This window comes from Phaethon lepturus, unplaced genomic scaffold (assembly GCF_000687285.1).
Source record: "Phaethon lepturus isolate BGI_N335 unplaced genomic scaffold, ASM68728v1 scaffold9790, whole genome shotgun sequence".
NCBI classification, from domain to species: Eukaryota; Metazoa; Chordata; class Aves; order Phaethontiformes; family Phaethontidae; genus Phaethon; species Phaethon lepturus.
In genome coordinates, this window is record NW_010509802.1 from 58,113 (window position 1) to 79,107 (window position 20,995).

Below are 20,995 nucleotides of genomic sequence, written 5' to 3' on the forward strand. Positions count from 1 at the left end.
TATATATTCGCCTGTACTTGAACATGTTAATCTTTTAGTGTAGCATGATCTGTCATATGCAGTATGTACCGTAGGCTGTTATAGAGCATCCTGCAGGTATTTATCCATAGTTGGTGGAATTGTGTGCAAGAATAAGTGTATGTTCCCTCATGTTTTGGAGTTTGTAAGAATTGAAAGGCAGACAGTTGTGAAGGAAATTAATCCCTCAGGTTTTTAAGGTACTTTCGTGCTGCTCTTGGTGTTGAGCTTAAGTTACCTCCTGAGTCTAACTTCAGAAGCATTGCATAAAGTATTTAAAAACCTTTTTTAATTTCTTTAATTCAGAGCTGTGAATATTCTGTCAGCAAGGTGGTGAAAGGAGGTTTGTTTACATGGGTGAAACTGCTGGCTGTATTGGTATCAAGGAGCCAGCTGTGCTACAAGATCTTCTCCAAAGCTTTTTCACTTACCAGGAGCAGGCACAGATAATTTTGTAAAGTCATTTGCAGAATTCTTCCTAAGTCAATAGGCTTTTATTGTCTTCTGCCAGCTATGTGATTGTTTATTATATTTCATCGTAGTTCATATTATTTCTCACTAACTTTATCAGTCTTCACGGTATCTCTGAATTTTTGTAAGGTTTTCCTAACACCCCCCCCAGTTCCCTCTGCCCCCAGTTTTATGAAGAGGTATGGCCCCATGTAAGGGGTTCATTGCCCCGTGGCCTTGGGCACTGTGCCTGACAAATCTGAAGGAAGTGAGTGAAGAGTAATGAGAGAGACCTTGTCAGGTTCTCCTGTACCGCTTAGCAGAAGGAGAACTGTGCACTCTGACCCAGGGTGTCGAGTACCGTCACATAAATTCTTGAGATAGCCTTAATCCTACCCCTTGCATTTCTAAAGGCTGGGTGAGTAACAGCATTACAATGAGTGTCTTCCTGACTGAAATAGTTTGAGTACTAAGCATGTCTTCTTTCTATTTAGGCCATCTCTAGTGTGACACCTTTGATTTCTTTCCCCTGCATGGCATGGCTCCGTTGTGTAACTTCACACTGGAAGGGGTTTGCTACGAGGGGGAAAAACGAGAGAGAGATTTTTTTAGATAATGAACTCCTGAAACAAAAGTAGAGGTTTTTCTTTCATCAGTACAGAGTGAAGTTTGACGATGTGGTGAACATAATGGGTGTGGTATATGCCCTTTAGCAAGGACCACAAAAAGTTTATTAAAATTTTAGATGATGCATTTCATTATGACCTCGTTTCTGAAGTGCAGTAGGCTTACCTTCTTTATAGTGAAGGACAAAGCAGTGCACAAAGGGAGTTTTTCCCCTCCCTTATGACCCAGAGAGCAACCCTGGAACTCTAAATTACCTGTATAAACCTTTGTGTCACGCTATTCTGTAGCTTCAAGCGAAAGAAATCTGTGTAATTGAAATAAATTGAGCTTGGCTCAAACACAGGTATTTTCTTACTTGTCCCCAAGAACATCAAGCAAAAGTCTGTCTTGAAGGAATTTTTCTTTCCTCAGCAAATCAGAATAAGGTTTACATTAATCTCAACTAGCTTTAGCTATCTACCGGTCAATGGCTAGTCCAGGTTAGCAATTCTCAAGCCTTAGAGATCGCGCACTCCACCTTTTCTTTAATGATTTGAGCAGCATGAGGATAATTTTCCCTCTGCTTTTACTCTTGACAATTCTCATTTTCTTTCTCCGGCCAGCAATTTTCTTGTCTCCAAGAGCTTCTAGTAGTATTACGGCATTCTGTGCAATTCACATGAGGAATTTAAGATGCTTTACAGCAATGATCAGAGTACCATCTGTAATTAACACTTTTAGTTCACTTTAACAGGGGAAAGACAATTCCTAAAAAGGAAAGAAAACCACCTAAATTTAAGATCCTGTATAAAGCTGGCAGTGTATAATGTTATTTTCTGTTCTGTAATCCAGCTGGTCTGTCCCTTGGCAGTTGAATAAAAATAAAAAATAAGTCTTTATTTCTAACTCACTTACGTACAGAAAATATTACCTGCATTCTCTTGTGCATCGCTGCTTAAAGAGATTTTATTGCTAAGTTTACTGAAAGGTTAATGGACCCTGCATTTCAGAATACAGATAAAATCCATGGACTGTCTTTCTGGAATATCTGTTTGCACTCTTAATGCTTTGTTAGGATACGTATTCATTCTCTATCAGTTCTGCTATATTAAGTTTAAAATTTCAATGTAAACAAATACTTTCTTTGTATCTTCAAAAATTTAATTTATCTTGGGTTTGCATTGATATATCTGAAACATTGTTTATCCCTCACTTAAAAAAACGTATTATAGTTGTTGTCATTCATTAAAAGTAATAATTTTGATTTTCCTGCTCTTACAGTTCAGTTTCACATCGCCCACTTATATGAAATCCAGGTAAGCTTTAAGCTCCTTTTTATAAAGCATGGTTGAGTTTCTAACTGTATGATGTAATCAGTCTGTGGAATTCAGATTATAGATGCTTTTGTAAAGTTAGGCTTCAGTCTCAAATCACTAAGGAAACTTCATTTGTTTTGGCTAAATTAAAAATATTTTGTATATGTACTCTCATACTACAAAATGGAGTTGCAATTTTAATGAACTTACATATATACTGGTCTCCCAAGTTGAGTGCAAAAAGACCCCTAAACATAATTTTTAGTAAAATTCTTTATGAGATTATATATATATTAAAAATACATAGTTTCTCAATTCATATATATATTTATATTGTTTCTCATACATACACACACACAGTCGAGTGTAGCCAGTTGCCCACATGCTTTTTAAACATATTTGACATGAATTTTTCAAATTTAAATGAACATATGTGACAGAAACATTTGAGATCTGACCTCAACAGCACATAAAGCTGTGTTATGAATTCTGTATCAAATCCTACCATAGAGGTTGTTTAGGTGAATCTTTTGGGAAATTACAGAACGCTTACTGAGGTTCCAGAATATAAATCAATTAAAACCAAGTAGCTACTGAAATAGCTATTGTATATTTGTAATTTGACTGACTGGTCATATAATTTAGATTTCATGCTCTTTTATCACGTTTATAGGTATTATATGTTCCTCAGTGAGGAACGGATGTGACATGAAAACAAAAACTGTTGTAATTAAAATGGATGATATACATAAACTACTTTTTCAGCCAGTTGAAAAGTAGCTTGATAAAGTAAGTGCTGTCTTTTGATAGCACGGTGAAAAATGACTTTAGGTATTTATATATAAATAAAAAATACAAATTCAGTAAACAAGGTATATTTCTTTTGAATGCTTTTAGTGCAAAGCTGTACGACAAGACTGAAATCCCCGGTCCCAAACCTCCATTAAGAAACTTCATGGACTGTTGTGGTTCTTAGCTGGCCACTGTCCAGAATTCATTCTGAGCACTGGAGCACATCTGACACAGTTATATAACAAAGCATCCTCAACGTGTTAGTTCTTTTGATCTGCTAGAGTAAAACAGAAAGTTGAACACCTCAGGTCACCATGCCAGGTGCCTTATATAATTGCATGACCCATGTTACAAGTGCTTAAGCTATGCTTTCTGACTGACAATTGCAGGCAGCTGGAACTTTATTTTAATGCAGGTCAGAGCAAAAAAATTTCAGTGCATCCTGCTATTAGACTTGACTTGGTTTGTCTCACAGTTTTGGCTGGGAGGGGTATCATCTTTTTTGGAATTTGAGAAACCTGGACCTGCAAAGGATCTTGACTTCGTTCTGGATATTACCTCTGACACAATGAAGAGGTATTTTTGGAGGCAGGCTGGTTGCTTGGTTTCTTTTAAAGGACACAGTGCTACAGTTTTCTGAACCTGTCCATGTGTTTGAAAATTATCTACTCTCTAATACTTAATGAAAAAGTTAATTAATTCTTTAATTATGTACCTTCACGTTACTGGAGATTAAATGATGGGTTGCCAGCCTCTGAATGAGAGAATAGCCCAGTGCTGATAAGAGTTAGCAGTGCTTTTTCCTGTTTAATGCTAGTTTCTATTATTTCATCTGTAGCAGAGTGAGTCCCTGTAACTATTTAGGGTGGTAGCTTATACAGTGTCTAAAGAAAGATGTTGGCTTGGGTTCCCCCCCCGCCTTCCCATTTCTGTGTCCATTCATGATGCAGCCAAACATCAAAGTCTTTGGATGTCTGGAATTAACATACATAAATAAAACCAAATGTAAACATTATGACAGTTTTCTGTAATGTTTTAAAGCATATATATAGACAGATTTCTAAAGAGTAAATAATACAAAAAATAACAAAAGTAAAAAATATTCTAGATATGGAAAACATGCCCTATTTTATTAGATCTTTCTGAATCCTCCCAAGCATGTAAACATGTAAACATTCAAAGTGGGAGTATTAGGCATTAAGATTTACCTATTTGACATCTGTATTGCTGCCTCTGCTGTCATGCTATACAGTGAACTGCTATTAATTTTCTTAACCTTCATAGTCATAAACTACGAATTTTGTTCCCAGTGCTAAATTTAAATTTTTTTCCTGATTGTTTTTATTTTGCTGGCCATGGATATTTTATTTATTTATATTATTTGTTTTCTTACCAGTTGTCTGCATTTCATGAACACCAATTAAATATCTTTTCTACCAACTTCCCCTTGTTCCATTTGAAAGTATGTAATTGCTGCTTTAATTTTTCTTCGTGACTAGAATAAGGTTTTAAGATCAACAGTTGTTTTTTGTGATTGTGAGATCTCAAGAACCTAATAACATTTTTAACTTCTAATAGGTATTTATATTGTTTAAAGTTGTCTTCCCAGTTGTCCCTTTTAAAACACCAATAGTCAGTTTGTACTCTTTGCATAGAAGAAATGTAACTAAGCCATGATCATTTGCATTTAGGTAGCCCCATTTATTTTAGTATACTCTTCATCTGTTTGCTAGAATGAAGTCTAATGTTGAATTATCCAAAAGCATATTTTTCTTTAAAAATGATTTCCTTTAGAAAAGGAAAAAAAAGTATTCTTACTAACAGACCTCAGCGTTTATGTCTTCTAGACTTTTGTGGGCGAGGAGGAACAGAATGATTAAGCATTTAAAATACATTCACTGTTCAACAGTTATTGTTAGGGTAACACAAAGATAAATACTGACTTTATTGCAAAAAAAAATTAATCTATCGAGAAGGCTTAACCTTTAATATATACAAAACAGCTCATATTGTTCCAGAAGTCAATAAAGACCACGATCATAACCTAGGCATGTGTTTCCTGTATCAAGAAAGTGAGTATAGTGAGTAAAGAATGTTTCCATGCTTTAAGCACACTTAAACTGTATAGCAAATAATAAGATGGCATACCTTCATTCTCTAGGCATAACCCGTGGATATGTTTTAATTCTACATATGGTGGGACTCTTACCAGGACAACAGATCTCTTGAAAAGACCGTTCAAATACACTGAAGGAAGGAGAGAGGCAAAATTATACTAGCCACCAATTACCAATGATCTTCACTTGTGTTACAAATTTCCTGGGAGGAGTATGTGTAGGGTTTTTTCAGATGTAGACTCACATTCAAGCATTCCCTTTAAAAGCTATATATTCATTTTAGTACAAGAAGCATAATGCATGTATGAGGAGTTGACCAAATTTAATAATTTGCAAATTTCCCTCAATTATATTAAGTAGCCAATTTATATTAAATACTATATTTATGAAAGTTATTCTCTTACCATATATATACATCACTCCTTGAAGCTTTCATATGCACTGTATGCAAAAAAAAAAGTTACAGAATTCTTTGTCAATGTGTTTGTGTGCTGTCAGTGCTGTGAAATCGTTGCTATTGGTGATCTGTTGTAAGCTTTATGATTAATCCATTTACTTTTTTCCTTTTGCAGAGAAAGTATCACTCTGCAAAGGAAGCTTATGAACAACTTTTGCAGATCGAAAACCTTCCTGCACAAGTAAAAGCAACTGTCTTACAGCAGTTAGGTATGTAAAATTAACTTTTATTTTCCTGTGTGTTTCTTTTTTCCATCTTCACCTTCAGCAGTGTTTTTTAAGGCTCCATTTCCAAAGGGAATCTTAGACACTGCGTATGATCCGTGAGATTTTCACCCAAAACAGAACGCGTAACAGTAGATAATTAAGTAAATAAGAGAGGAGGAAAAGTTTTTCATTAAACACAAAATTAAAAAACTCTTAGTCTTGCTACAGCATGTGTGTTACAGGTTTTGGGCAATGAGGGGGTGGTCTTTCAGAGGAGGAGTGCAGTAGTTAGAATTCCGTATTCTCTGTTCTGCCTCTGAGAACATCCCTTGAATAGCCAGGCTAAATGCAGTAAACCAAAATACTCTTCTCTGTTGCAGAATAGAAGAACATGGCAAATGTAAAATTACCTTTTCTTTCTCTTTAGTTATAGTACGTAATGAAAACCTACTCCTGTAACTAAAAAGTTTATCATCAGATTCTATAAAAGAAACCACATAAAAACATAAAAAGTATTTTTTTTTAAATTGTCGTATTCCATATTTACAGAAAGCTGATAAATCATTTGTAGACCAAAATTTCTAACGTGTGGGTAAAATAATATATATATCTTATAAAAGTATTTCCAGAATATTTTGTTAAAATCATTCAACCGGGTGCAAAACTTCTTCATTCACTTTCTCCATGTTCTTCATCTAATTTATTATTCTAAATATTAATTTAGCCTGCTTATGCCCATTTTTTTTTTCCCCTTCACATAGTGGTCATTTAATTCAAATTAGTAACTGGCACTGTTATGGCCACAGTGCTTTCTTTTTTTGTAATGAAGGTTGTGTATGGATTTGGAGTGGGCTAATTCGTTTAGCTCTTGATTCTTCTGTGTGAAATCACAGATGAAAACTGCTGGAGGAGTTCACATCAGGACTCTAGGTGCTGATTTTTTTGCTGTCGCATGACAGTGTTGCTTATATTTCAATATCCTCTTTTAATTTTTTTAATTTGGTATTATCCCACCTACTGTAAACTGTCAGCAATTTCATTCAGAAGGGCTATACATACGATCAAATGGAAGACAGGCTTCCCAAAATAGCTGATCAATCCTTTTTCAGCTCCGTTTGATGTGGCGACGAGGGTGTTGGTCTCTTCTCCCAAGTAACTAGTGATAGGACAAGAGGAAATGGCTTCAAGTTGCGCCAGGGGAGGTTTAGATTGGATATTAGGAAAAATTTCTTCACTGAGAGGGTGGTCAGGCATTGGAACAGGCTGCCCAGGGCGGTGGTGGAGTCGCCATCTCTGGAAGTGTTCAAGAAACGTGTGGATGTGGCGCTTCAAGACATGGTTTAGGGGACATGGTGGCGCTGGTCTAATGGTCGGGCTTGATGATCTTGAAGGTCCTTTCCAACCTAGTGTTTCTGTGATTCTGTATGTTACCCCATTAGAAGCAAAGGTGCATGGTTGTATTCATAAAATCCTACCACAGGTCTCAGCAATAAGAGCAATGACTTGGAGAATTGTGTGCTGCCTAAAAACTGGATTAATTCTCTTTATTCAATCAGTATAGGTCACCTAGTTCTGTAGTGCAAGTAGCTTCTATGTAGAGAAAGGGACAGTGTGGTCTTAAGCAGAACATTTCTTTTGCTCTTTGCTGTGGTAATTGTAACAGTGGTAATTGCCAGAGTATGGTATCTCTAGCAGCTGGTAATAAAAACACCTCCTCAGGAAACATAGTCTGGGTGGTGCACTGCTGCTTAGAAAAAAGAAAATACCTGCCATCTGGTAAAACCCGATCAAACTATATTTGTATTTCTATGTTGAGTTCTCCCCACTCCACCCCACAGCTCGTTAATGTTTATTGAGCCAGAGTTCAACTTTAGGCAAGTTCAGATGTCTTGTGAGAGCATTACTAAAATCTTTGCTCTTGTTGCTGGTTTCCAAAGCAGATTGCTGTGGAGGAGAGCCCTGTGATTCTCAGATAAATACGTATCCATTTGAGCTGATGCATGCTAATTCGTGCAGATGTAACAGTAAGATCTGTGCAGTTGGATAAGAGCAGTTTGTTTCTTCTTTTCTGCCATTTCATTTGCTTTCTAGACAGTAATTATTTTCACTGCTTTGCCTGAAATTACATTAAATTAATGAAACTGAAGATCAAATCTGTTCTGGTATTCTTTCTCCAATTGTACTCAGCAGTTGCATAAGGAAGAGTGTAAGAACAACATAAGCATGTGCTTTAGAGGTTCCCAAAGCCTTCTCGCAATGATTTTCAGCTAGGAGCATTCTAGGTGGTGTCCACGCAAAATGGATGAGACATCCTGAGATGCTGCAATGGGGAAGAGACTCATCTCTTCAGAGTCTGAGACGATGATGTTTATTGGGGAAAAAGCAATCGCCACAAATTCAGCATAAGAGTGGTTGATGGGCCTAAATAAATCTGCAGCATGAGCTGGGCTAGCACATCCTCTTGCTGAGGCAACACAGGGATTTGTTACAAATCGGAGCGTGGAACATTTGTGAAGTATGGACAAAAGCTGCATTTTTGTTTATTTTATCAAAAATGTGTCAAGAGTGGAAGAATAGTCAAAATGCTAGTTGAGAATTTGAGTTAGGTCTTGCAAATGGGAAACTGCACAGTTTACCAGGGTTTTTCCATCACCACCTTTCTGTATGTTTTTCATTTTATGTATGAGAAGAGAGAGACAGTTTCCTTTACCTGTGCTATTCTAGTAGGAAACTTGTTTGTTCTCCCTCACCCTCTCTTGCCTCTGCCTTTCCCTGCACAGGAAGATAATATCAGGAAGCAACCCTTGTTTCAGCAGTGAAACTAGATAGGGATTGCTAGTTCTCATTTCTGTCTCCTAGAAATAGATTCTTTCTTCTTATCAGTGAACCTCAGTAAAGATCTCCTGAAGATACAGCATGTTATCTCTCAATCCGGCAAGGTTCTGATGAAACAGAAAATAAGCATCATCACACAACATTTCCAAAGATTCAGGAAGTTGTTGGTTGTTTAATGTCCTTTTTTATACTTTTTTGTAATCCCTGAGCTATTACCTTTCTCTCAGGCTTTGCCTGGCACTGCAACCCAGTACATTTATGCTTAGTGTACAGTTACGCAGGTGCATTCTGGTAACGACCCTGACATAAGCCTTTTTTTCTTAAGGCATGTGTATTTTCTATATGCTTAAGAACTTCAGTGACTGGGATTGGAATCAAAATCATAGCTTGTTTATGAAGTCTGTGAGAGAAAGTTGTGTATGTCACATGTCTGTGCAAAAATTACTGGGGTTTTTTAACTTTTTTTTTTCTGATGGGTAGGGTTTTGACTTGATCCACCTTCAGACAAGATAAAGTACTCTTTTGTCGACACAGTAACCACTTGGCTCCTAACCTGACATTTCTTGCAGTCCATGAAATATTCGAATTTCTGCTTCTGAGTGCAGTTTCCAAGTGATACTTCTTAAAACACCTCCGCCAAACGTTGTTCAATAGATATGATTTTCTTTTAGATTGCCTTTTTTAAAACTTGGAAGTTTGCTTTCCATTTGCAAAAGTGTTGATGTGACTGTTAACAAACTATAAGCCCGTGGAATACAATGTCAGCTGTATAGAACAGGTAGAATAAAATATTTAAGGTATAGTTTAATTGCAGAGAGTAAAGTAAGGCTACAAATGCTTATCAGTTCAGTTCTCAGCCTTGCCTACTTCGTTGAGCATTTCAGATGAGATCTGATTTTGATCTGAGTTTTTTGGGTGGTATTCTGCGTGATTCTGTATTACCTGTTCATGTAATTAGACTGTATCAAAAAGGATAAAGCTTAGGGTGCTGAAGTTTAGCTGATGGAGGTTTTAAATGGACATTTAGTGCAGATGTTTACAACTCTGTAGGTAACTAAAACTTTATACAAACCTTGGATATTTTATGGAATTGATATCATAGTGTTCCGTAAGGGACCATTTATGGTCAGGACACCCTAAAAACATAGGTACAATCCGTTGTCACATCTTAGGTTTTACAAATGTTGGCTGAAAAGCAGCGAATTGTTAAATAGGTGGAGATCAAGCAAACAGCAAGGCATTGCTGATCAATGTGGTGTGTAGTGATTTCAGCAAGCCAGCTGCCTGTTACAAAGAATTTCCTTGTAGTCATGGTATGAATGGCAGTGAGATGATTTTGTGGCTGCTTAAAGGAATTCCATCTAAGCATAGAGGCAGTTGAGGAGCAGCTTGTGAAGAGATGAAGGTGGTTTATTTGAAATGGTAACCAAGCCTTGCATCAATGCTAGTGCAGAGATGCTTTTTAGTAGCATGTAAAAGATTATATGGGAGCAGGGCTTGTGGGAGGATGGGGGATGAATGGGGGATTTAAAGTGGGGATGAATAATTTGTTTAATGCAATGAAAGAAAAAAAGGCATTTCAAGGAATATGATGTGTGGTTAGATGAGGAAATAAAATGATCTTTTCAGCAGAATTTGTTACGTAGATGAGAGGTGATTGCATTTGTCAAGGTGAATGGAAAAGCTGTAGCAATGAAGATGAAACAACAATGTAAAAAAGATTTAAGTGGAGTTACAAAAATTCTTATCAGTGTTCTGTTGGGGTATTGTCCAAATGTAGATACGGGATAGATATGAGGATTTAGAAGACAAGAAGTAAACTGACCATAATATACAGATAATTGATGTGCATGATGGAGAATGGTGGCATTTTTCACAGTGACAGAGAAGGTATCTGTTCAGCGGGGGAAAGAGCTAACATTTTCAGATTAACTTTTTATAGTAGAAGATTAAGCAGTTCATAATTGTGCTACTAATTTTATAGAAAATTATGTAAACAAAAAAACCTCGCTTTAAAAGTACCTGAAAGTAATTTTGACTTATGGTCCTTTTGTCCTGTAATTTTAATATAGAACTTTAAGAATTTTAGAAGTTTCATTCATAGTATTATATGTATGTGATATTACTGTTTGATATTCCTATTTTTAAAAAGGAACTAATGCTATAAATATCGTGCTGTGCCAAAGCGTTAAAAGGTCTTAGGGCATTTCACTTCTGCCATTTATGGATTCTTTTTTTAGGCTGGATGCATCACACCGTGGATCAGCTTGGAGACAAGGCAACCAAGGAAAGCTATGCTATACAGTATCTCCAGAAATCTCTGGAAGCAGATCCAAATTCTGGTCAATCCTGGTATTTCCTTGGAAGGTGAGAAATGACTTTATAGATACTGCAACTATTTTTGTAAATTTTTTAAGGATGCTCATTATTGTGAGTATCTTAAATTGTTTTTCTTCTTAATACTTTCAGAGGAAAAATGAAGGGAAAGGATGTATGTATCTACTGAAGTCTAGTTTTCTGGAAAGTGTATAAAAAGACAAGGTGCTAACATATTTGGGATGAATATAGATGAGAAGTTGAAATGAATTATGTTACCCAAGTAGTCCTGCTTTTTTTAAGTTGTTATTCAGTCTACACATTCACAGTAATCTGAGTCTGCCCTGCCTGGTTTTACCTGTGGTTCCTCATCTTCCCACATCTTACATTTTTTTGCCCCCCTCCCCCCTGCTTTTCTTTTTTGGTAAATGCTCTGTAAATGTTGTTACTTTTTTTCATACCTTTTTCACAGTTCTTTATCGCTTTATTTTCTCAGAATCTCCTTTCTAATCTCAATCAATTTTTGCACTAAAATACAAGTATTTTCTCAGGTATACATCCATTTATAAACAGCGTATATTGCAACTAAATATTAGGCCAAGATAGCTCAGATTGATCCATTCTAATATCTATTTAAGTGTTGTATTAATTCTGTATTACCAGACAGTATTTTTACTTGAAAATTTACTTATGCCAAGATGTAAATCATACAAGTTTGGTGACTTCTCTTGGTTTCCTTTTTAAGAAAATACAGTATTTTACACAAGCCAGCAGTAACTCTTGACATAATCAGGTTTTGGAGAAAGCTTTGAGGGCAATTCAAGTCTGTATGTGAACAGGTCAGTTCTGTTGAGAAATACATTAGAAAGAAAGGAATTATGCAAAAATGAAATTAATATCCTAACCTCAGTATCTTCCAGCTGACTGTCTTGGAGGTCGTGGTCACATACAACTGGAACCTATTTTTGTTTTTATCATCCTAATTATATTCCTCCAGCTGTTCCTGTAAGACAGGGCTCTTCAACCAGCTGTCTGCAGGCTAAGGCAGCAGCACCCGCACTGAGTGTGAAGGGCAGAGGGCTAGAGTAGGTGTGGAGGAAAAAGGGAAAATGAGCCAGGGATCATCTGGCGGCTCATGTACTGGGCTGAAATCCTGTTTTTTCTCTCAGTAGTCCTGTTCTACATGCCTTGAGCTTGTTGAGTTCTTCCACAGCAGCAGGACAGAGCCAGGGCTCCCTGAAGTATATGTGTGTGCAGCTGCCCTTCTCCTGTTCCTACTGTGCCACAGCTTTCGTGTAGTTAGAGTGCAACCTAGGACCATACAAACAAGGGGGAGGAGCACAGGTAATGAGGGAAAAAATGTAGTGGAAGGATCTTGTATACTTTGCAGGAAGGACTAAAGCAAAAAAGGACTCTGCCCCATTCTTCCAGTCCATACTCTGGCACGAGAAGAGGAAAGGAACAGGGTTACAGGGTTGCGCATTCAGTCTTCCTCTTTTTTCCCTCCTCATGTATTCCCTTGTGTTATTCCTTCCTCTGCTGGTTGTCCAAATGGGATAGCAAGTTGGTTTAAAGCTACCTTTCAAAAATGCACCACCACCACCACTGTCCTCCCCCAGTGAAAAAAATCCATCACCCTGTTTTAATTTTTGTTAGGTGCTTAATGTTACTCTTATCCTAATCAAAGTCTTCCTGTATCTGATAAGCAAACAGATGGAAATGTGTCTATTGAAACTTGGGTTAGCTTGTGATTAAATGATCTTCTGAAACACTGTATTCTGACTGAATGGCTATTTTTAGGCAAAGTGCTGCTAGATTTTATTGTATCGCTGTCCTAGTGTGCCTCAAGAATACATGAAAGGGTGTAGCATGTTTGACAAACCTTTGCCTGTATTGTTCTACGTGGTTTTTATTTATTAGTAGAATAAATTTTTGGTTGTTATTTATGTGTTTTGAAAGTTGTCAATCCTTTTTCCAACAGGGAAGCTTATTACAAACAAAATAAGAAGTAGAGCTATTGTAGATAAAGCTAGTAAATGTATATATATGCTTTTAATATTGTATTTATTTGAAGTTTTAATTCTAAAAAGGTAGGTATTATTCCCTGTGGTATAATTGTAGTTCTCTTTACAGTTATGATGTTTCTGCTTATAATGCCAGAATACCTTTGAACTAGTATGTGTAAAATATTCACATAAGGAATTATGAAAAAATCCAGAATAGCAAGATTTTTTTACAAAATTTTGTGTTCTATATATGCAGTAAAACTAACTGGTGTGTTGTTCATTACTTGAAATCTTATGGACATGTGAGAAATGCATATAAAAAGCTTCCCAGGCAATCAGGAACCATCCTGACTGAGTTGGTCAATATCTCTTAATAATGCTGAAACACTTCTTGTAGAACATGAAGTTTCATAACCCATTTGTTTGATGAACTAGGTAACTTAATTGTTTCTTTATAATGCTATCTGTAGATAAATGTTGTTCTCCTAGACTCATAAGTTATCACAAATGAAAGAAATGTAAGTCTTTAAAACGTGTTATGACTGTTTTCTTTGCAGTAAGCTAGGGTTTAAGCAGTTTTGATGTCTTTTTCAAATAATGATTAGTAATACATGTTGATTAAGATGTTGGAGACTGCTTATGCCTGGTGTTCAGAAACAGCAAATGTTTAGGATTCATCTAGATGAGTACGTATTTGCATGACTTAACATTTATCAGATCAGTCTTGGTAAGCCATCCTTAATGATTTCCTTCTATAAATATTACCAAAGTTCTTTTTTTCTTCTCCCAGGTGCTATTCAAGTATTGGGAAAGTTCAGGATGCCTTTATATCTTATAGGCAATCTATTGATAAATCAGAAGCAAGTGCAGATACATGGTGTTCTATAGGGTAAGAATGATACAGGGTAATACAGTGACATAATTCAATGCTAATATACGTAAATAAAGAATATCAGCTTTTTAACTCTTTTATGCTCTGAGGGTGACCAAAAAGCTTTTTTGTTTTTACCTTCATGTTGTCAGACCTGTCTGCTTTGAAGTTTAAGTAATAAATTTGTATTTGCTTTCTCAATTTTTTTAATTACTGAATATGTGATGTATATGAGCTTTGCATGTTAAGATTTTGTGTTGTTTATGCTTGTTACTGTGCTTTGTATAATGGGAAAGTTTATTAAGGGGCTGGAGGGTTATATATTTGACTTGCTTGTGTTTGACTTTTGTTATTAATTCTCAACTTCACTAATCTTTCTATTCAGTGTGCTGTATCAACAGCAAAATCAGCCTATGGATGCTTTACAGGCCTATATCTGTGCTGTACAATTGGACCATGGCCATGCTGCAGCCTGGATGGACCTAGGCACACTCTATGAGTCCTGCAACCAGCCTCAGGATGCCATTAAATGCTACTTAAATGCAACTAGGAGCAAAAATTGTAGTAATACCTCTGCACTTGCAGCACGGATAAAGTATTTACAGGTAAAACAAATGTTTTAAGAAGTGGGAAATACTCTTCCAAATACATGGCAGAGGGGAGGGGAGAAGTAACACACAAGTTTAACTTGCAATTGTTTGTGGTGTGTGTAACCTGTTTTCATGTGTATTGTAAGCATATCATAGCCTGTAATATTTTTTCGTCATTTTTAAGTGGAACTTAATTCCTTATAAACACTATTTTGCACATTTAATCAAAGCATACTGTTTTACATCACTTTGCTTTTTTCTTTGTATTGTCTACATTTTTAAGTTCTCATAACATAGAGACTAAAACACACACTATCTTTCACTCTTATTTGCAATTTCAGAGAAAAGGAATTATGAGACCTCTGAATCCAGAGCTCATCTTTGTTCTGATTCTCACAAAGGTTTATATTCTGGTTACCCTCTTTATACTTAGCACCTTTCTAAAACCCCAAATTTTAAATCTATCCTCTCTTTAAGACGTAATTAGCTACAGCATTTAGGAAGATTTCATGGACTTGCTCTTACTAAAGTAGGCTTGTGTTAAATTTGCTTTTTACATAATTTTTCCTAGGCTCAGTTGTGTAACCTTCCACAAGGTAGTCTACAGAATAAAACTAAATTACTTCCTAGTATTGAGGAGGCATGGAGCCTACCAATCCCCGCAGAGCTTACCTCCAGGCAGGGTGCCATGAACACAGCGCAGCAGGTGAGAAGTTGGGTTATGTTCTGCAGGTGCCCAGCTGTAAGGGTTCTTTACAATCGGTAGTGGTCAAGCTTATTTTATTGAGCACAGGACTGGCTTTTATTAATAAAAAGCCTTTTATTAATTTGCAAAGGGATACTAGATCAAGAAGCTCCCTATAATATGGGAGAAATATGGGGGTACCAATTTAGAACCTTTGTGGATTTTCATGATTTTAAAAGATTTCATCTTAAGTAGAAATGATGCAGTGGTTTAATAATCCCGTGAAAGGTACACATTCCTCCATTGATGACCATATGGAAACTGATTTTTCAGTTATTGAGATCATCTTCAGAATATCTACTCGGCCCTTTTAATATATGTGGGCTATTAAAATATATAATTTAAAGGAAAGAATTAAGAATATGTAGAACCATATTTTTGTCTTCCTTCTGTGATTCTTAGGCTTGTAAACCTCATCATCCAAATACTGAACCTGTACTAGGCCTCACTCAAACACCAATTTCACAGCAATCCTTGCCACTACACATGATTCCTTCTAGCCAAGTAGATGACCTGACCAGTCCTGCCAAGAGGAAAAGAACATCTAGTCCAACAAAGGTATATATTCTGATGAACTAAAGAGCCCCCTACCAAAATTATACAGAAATATGCATTAAAGTGATGCAGCATGCACAGTATTTGTGCTGTAAATTTTAATCCTTTGGCATCAAGGTGGGGAATGTTTTTAGGAATTTTAAAAAACATTTTTCAGTGATGTATTTAATCAGGTTACAGTTCAGACAGGAAGTGCATAAGGGCAGTGCAGATCGATGGCACTATATTACAATCATAGCTGTATAAGTAAAAAAAGTACAACCATAGTCTGATAATAGAGAGGGAGATGATCATGTCATCCTGTCTACTGCCTTTGCTTATATTTAGAATTCAAATGTTTCATCATCATGTAATAGTGTTACAGTAGGTAAAGTATTGAGTTTTAAAAGGAGTGTACATATAAGTTAATTGCATAATTTGATTTGATTGTTTCTCATTATGATACTAGATATCATTTAACTTTTTCTCTGACTACTCTGATACTGTATGGGAATGGCAGAATGAGACTTGGCATGTTTTAGTATGTTCTTTGTTTATACCATTATTCTTGAAACAAAGACTAGTTCTTTCATAAGTAAGATAAAATATAGATAGTAAAAGAAATTACGTTGAGCCTTTGATAGTCATGCATTTTAATGTAATGTTTTCTCTCAGAATACTTCAGATGTTTGGAGCAGTGGCCATACAGTGTCACATCCTCCTGTACAACAACAAATTCATTCTTGGTGCTTGACACCACAGAAATTACAGGTAGGTATGTTGAAGAACTTCAGAAGCTTTGATTCTGTCTTTCTGTCTGTCTGTCTTTCTGTCTGTCTGTCTGTCTTTCTGTCTTACAAATCTGGAACATTTTTCAGTTTCACAGTTCTGAAATTCAATATGAAATACTTCCCAAATAATTCCCACAGTGTAATTCAAGTTGTGCCAATATTTATGGCTTCTCTATGTGAAACTAGTTCTGTAGTAAAATTAATGATCTGCAGCAGAAACTGAACACTTACATTGTATGAATTCTATAATTTATAAAGTAAGAACATACAGTAATTCTTTTTTCTTACCATGTTTTAAAGCTAGATATGCAAATTGCCATACTTGTGTGCCAAGTGAGTTTTGGTACTTGCTGTAGTGTGGGGGATATTGAAGGAGGTGTAGAAGTATTGTAATACTGTCTCTTTCCCCTGAGGTAGCTTCTTGTATCAAACTGCGTAAACAAACAAGAGTGTACTACAAAATCCAATTACTCAAATGAAATCTGGTACTGCTTTTCTGTATTTTATGTTCTCATATTGCCATCAAAAATTTCATATTTATATGAAACACTAGATTTTATTTTTGAAATCTTCTTTCAGGTCTTTTTTTGTTCTGATATTTTGTTGTCTCTTCAGTTTATTCAAACTTGCAGTGAGCTTCATCAGGAATTCCGTATTTTGAATATCAGGTCTAGCTGGAAACCTCTTACCCATGTATCCCAGTTACTGCTTTGGATGCAATGAAAAATTGAAGGGAACACGGTGCATTGTGGTTGATTGAGCAATGCTCCCCTCAACTCCAATACAGTTCTTCAGATGTTTCCCTATCTGAACAATACTGGCTTTATTATGCTGCATAACTTTTCCCTCCCTCTACCCCCCCACCTCCCCACCCCTTTGGTCCTCCCTAATCACTCTTCTATATCTCTCTCTCTTAAATCATTCTCATTATTTCTCTCTGCTTATTTTATATCCTACTACTTTTTCCTCTTTTTAGTTTCACCTTTTTCCAGATGCAACTTCCTCCTCTAAGCAGTATCCAAGTAGGCTTCTCTATCCAAGTACGGTGTACTGGATTTGCTGGCAATAGCTTGACAAGGTTCCAGCATATATGAATAGGAAAGCCAAAAATATGTGATGCAAGAGGAGAGTGAATAAAACCTTTACTGTATCTTCTAAGTCAGCCTTTTTACAGTGGCAGCTCAGAGGCTGGATGGCACATACACACTGAATGGCTCAGCTAACAAAAGCAGAAGGGGAAGGGTCCATGGCCACATAGTAGCCTCTGGGGCTGCAACATGCCAGTGGAGGAGTTTCAGGGTGTTGGTTTCACAGAATTTGTAGGCAGCAAGAACAGTGCTGCCTGCAAAGCCTCTGCAGCCGTATCACTGGAGAGGAGTGCAGACTTGCCTCTGCTGGCATATGTTCTAGGTCAGTCTTTCTGATTCCTGTTACCCAGTGTAGACTCTTTTGAAAAGCAGAATAACAACTGAGGAGCACTGGTTTTGGCTTCTGTGTACCCCGTGCATACTCTCCCACGGAGACCTTCTTTTCATCTCACAATCATAAATATATACATACATATATGTATATTTATAGATATGTCTTATTCATTGCAGTCCCCTGCAGAGGGACTACAGAATGGAAGCTACTGTTAAGCCAGGGAGTTTGGAATGAACCATCTTTAACCACGTTTTCAGACAATGTTGGATTTTTTTTTTTTAGTTCCAACAGCAAATGCAGTTGTTCAAAGCAGGATGAACTAGGCTTTATTTAATACTTACACTTCACTTCCATTTATGTATTACTAATACAGCATAATCAAAGCAAAGGAGATGAGAAGGATGTAGAAAAATAATACATGCAGACCTGAAAGGAAGTAGAGGAAACCTGATTTGTATTTGGTATTGGTGGGACTTGGTTTAGTTTGTTTGTTGTTTTTTGTTTGGCATTTGTTTTGTGGGGTGGGTTTGGGGGTTTTTTGGACAGAATTTACAATTATGTGAAATAGCTTAGTATTTAAGAACAATGAAGAAAAATGTCTATATGTCACCTTTTGTGTAGCACAACTTTTGCCCTCCTCTTCACCCCCCTCTTCTTTCTCAGATAGTGCTTTTGTGTTCCACAATTTCAGCATTTATGTCATAACATTTAACAGCAGCAGACTTACTGGTATGTGCTGAGTAGTTTAAAATGAATATAAAGATCAGATTTTTGGTAATAGATACTTAAATTTATCAGCCGCAAATGAATTCAGTATCATATTTTAAGATACTGCTCTCTGTAATTAAGTTTTATGGCTTTCCTGGGTTTGTTTTTGATATTTTCTGGAGAATTTTTAATGTGTGACTATAGGTTGAATTTACTTTAAGCTGAACAGTATTAATAAAAGAATATCACAGTACAAAAAGTGTTAAACCGTACATAATGATAATAAGAATTCTCTATAATCATACTTGAATGTAGTTTTCTTTTACAGTACCAGTACACTTAATTTTAATGTGGTGGTAATATTTATACATACAAATAATTTAGAAAATCTTTTTAGTTTTAGTAAGTAGTAATAAGGTTTGGGTACAGAATAGTGTATGGAAAGATGTTTGAGTCTGTGACAGAAATCTCAGTCATGTTTTCAGCTTTACAAGTCATGTCTTCATGGATAATTTTTAGTAATGTATGCAAGGAGGTTATTAAAAAGCACATGCAATTTTCATGATTCTAAACTGTATTGATGTTTTTTCAGCACTTGGAACAGCTGCGTGCAAACCGAAATAATCTAAATCCAGCACAGAAACTTATGCTGGAACAGCTGGAGAGTCAGTTTGTCTTGATGCAGCAACACCAGCAGGTGAGAACAAAAATACTTTTCTCTTCTACAAAACTTTTGTCAGTAATGGTGTCTGTTGTGTTTCTTCATTTCTGAAGAATTTCTATTGTACAGAGTTCTTATGCCCTTTACTACATTACATTGTCATCTTTTTTTGCATAAAGTACAATTGTGGTTTGCTAGTTGAAATGTAATGGGTTAGCTGTGTTTTATTATAGGGCTACCAGATAATGTAAAAGTTTTCAAGCTACACTTTCAAACTAAAGTGAGTGGACATATCTAAAAGCAGTCTTGCTTGAAAAATACTTAGTTTAGTAAGCTGTATTACAGCATATCTCTCCTCATTATTCACTTCTCTCTTTCTTAGTGTCCAACTTTAGCAGTAAAACACTAACGCTCAAACTGAAGAGCCTAGAAGAAAAGTGTGCCAATAGCTTTACCTTAAAATTCACTCTGCACATTTGTGAGCATGACAGTCATCTTACTTCTCAAGAGCAATTGTGAAGATGTTAAAATCAGTATAAAACTGGAATTGACCACGGCAATAAAGTACACAAACATTACACGTTCTTTACTTTTTAGGTTCTGCAGCTAATGTTCTTGTGCTTTGTTCACCTTCCATTAGATGAGACAAACAGGAGTTGCACAGGTACGATCTACTGGAATTCCTAATGGGCCAACAGCTGATTCATCACTGCCTACAAACTCTGTCTCTGGTCAGCAGCCTCAGGTTGCTCTAACCAGAGTGCCTAATGTCGCTCAGCGTGGAATCCGTCCCGCCTGCCCTGGGCAGCCTATGGCTAATGGACCCTTTCCAGCAGGCCCCATTCCCTGCAGCACAGCAAGAACGCTGGGTAGTACAGACACTATTTTGATAGGCAATAATCACATAACAGAAAGTGGAAGTAATGGAAACGTGCCTTACCTGCAGCGAAACGCACTCTCTCTACCTCATAACCGCACAAACCTGACCAGCAGCGCAGAGGAGCCGTGGAAAAACCAACTATCTAACTCCACTCAGGTACACAATTTCAGTTTACTCATAGGGTATGCTCAGGAGGCTTGATAAGCAAGTCACTGTTTGAAGTCTTTCATTTGTAAACACACTTTCTCTGTTTCCTAAAGTTGATGACCTAGACACAAATAAAACATACGCTGGATTAAACCTGCCTATTACTTTTTATTGTAATCTATTAAAATAACTACTTTCAGCATAAAGGAAATGATCATAAATCAAAGAGGGCAGCTACATACTGCTCAGCTGCCTACCTTTGCAGAAAAGTTTCTTTAAAAAGGAATACTTGTACATCTTTCTGTTGCTTCTTTAATGTGAAACATTGTGACTTTGCTTTTCGTGTAGGAGGAATGTGTATAATTCATGGGAAGCTGAATGTCGTAGTTATTTTTTGACACTTACCTTGTCATCATGATGTAATCGTTACCCATATTTTGTTTCCATATGATCTTTCAACATTAATATCTAGCAATCAGCCCCACAGAGTTACTTGCAGAAGAATGCTATAATGCAAGTAAAAATCC

General features: G+C 36.4%; 1 protein-coding gene across 1 annotated transcript in view; it reads left to right on the forward strand.

Moving 5' to 3' along the window:
* KDM6A (lysine (K)-specific demethylase 6A) overlaps positions 1-20,995 on the forward strand; it is a gene marked incomplete at its 3' end in the record, with an annotated part of 92,366 nt that overhangs the window by 48,780 nt on the left and 22,591 nt on the right. The window contains exons 5-14 of the mRNA XM_010286207.1: positions 2,356-2,390; positions 5,872-5,965; positions 11,038-11,164; positions 13,910-14,008; positions 14,376-14,595; positions 15,152-15,286; positions 15,728-15,883; positions 16,535-16,630; positions 19,373-19,477; positions 20,082-20,477. Of these exons, the coding sequence (XP_010284509.1) occupies positions 2,356-2,390; positions 5,872-5,965; positions 11,038-11,164; positions 13,910-14,008; positions 14,376-14,595; positions 15,152-15,286; positions 15,728-15,883; positions 16,535-16,630; positions 19,373-19,477; positions 20,082-20,477 (1,463 nt within the window). The remainder of the gene's footprint in view (positions 1-2,355; positions 2,391-5,871; positions 5,966-11,037; positions 11,165-13,909; positions 14,009-14,375; positions 14,596-15,151; positions 15,287-15,727; positions 15,884-16,534; positions 16,631-19,372; positions 19,478-20,081; positions 20,478-20,995) is intronic.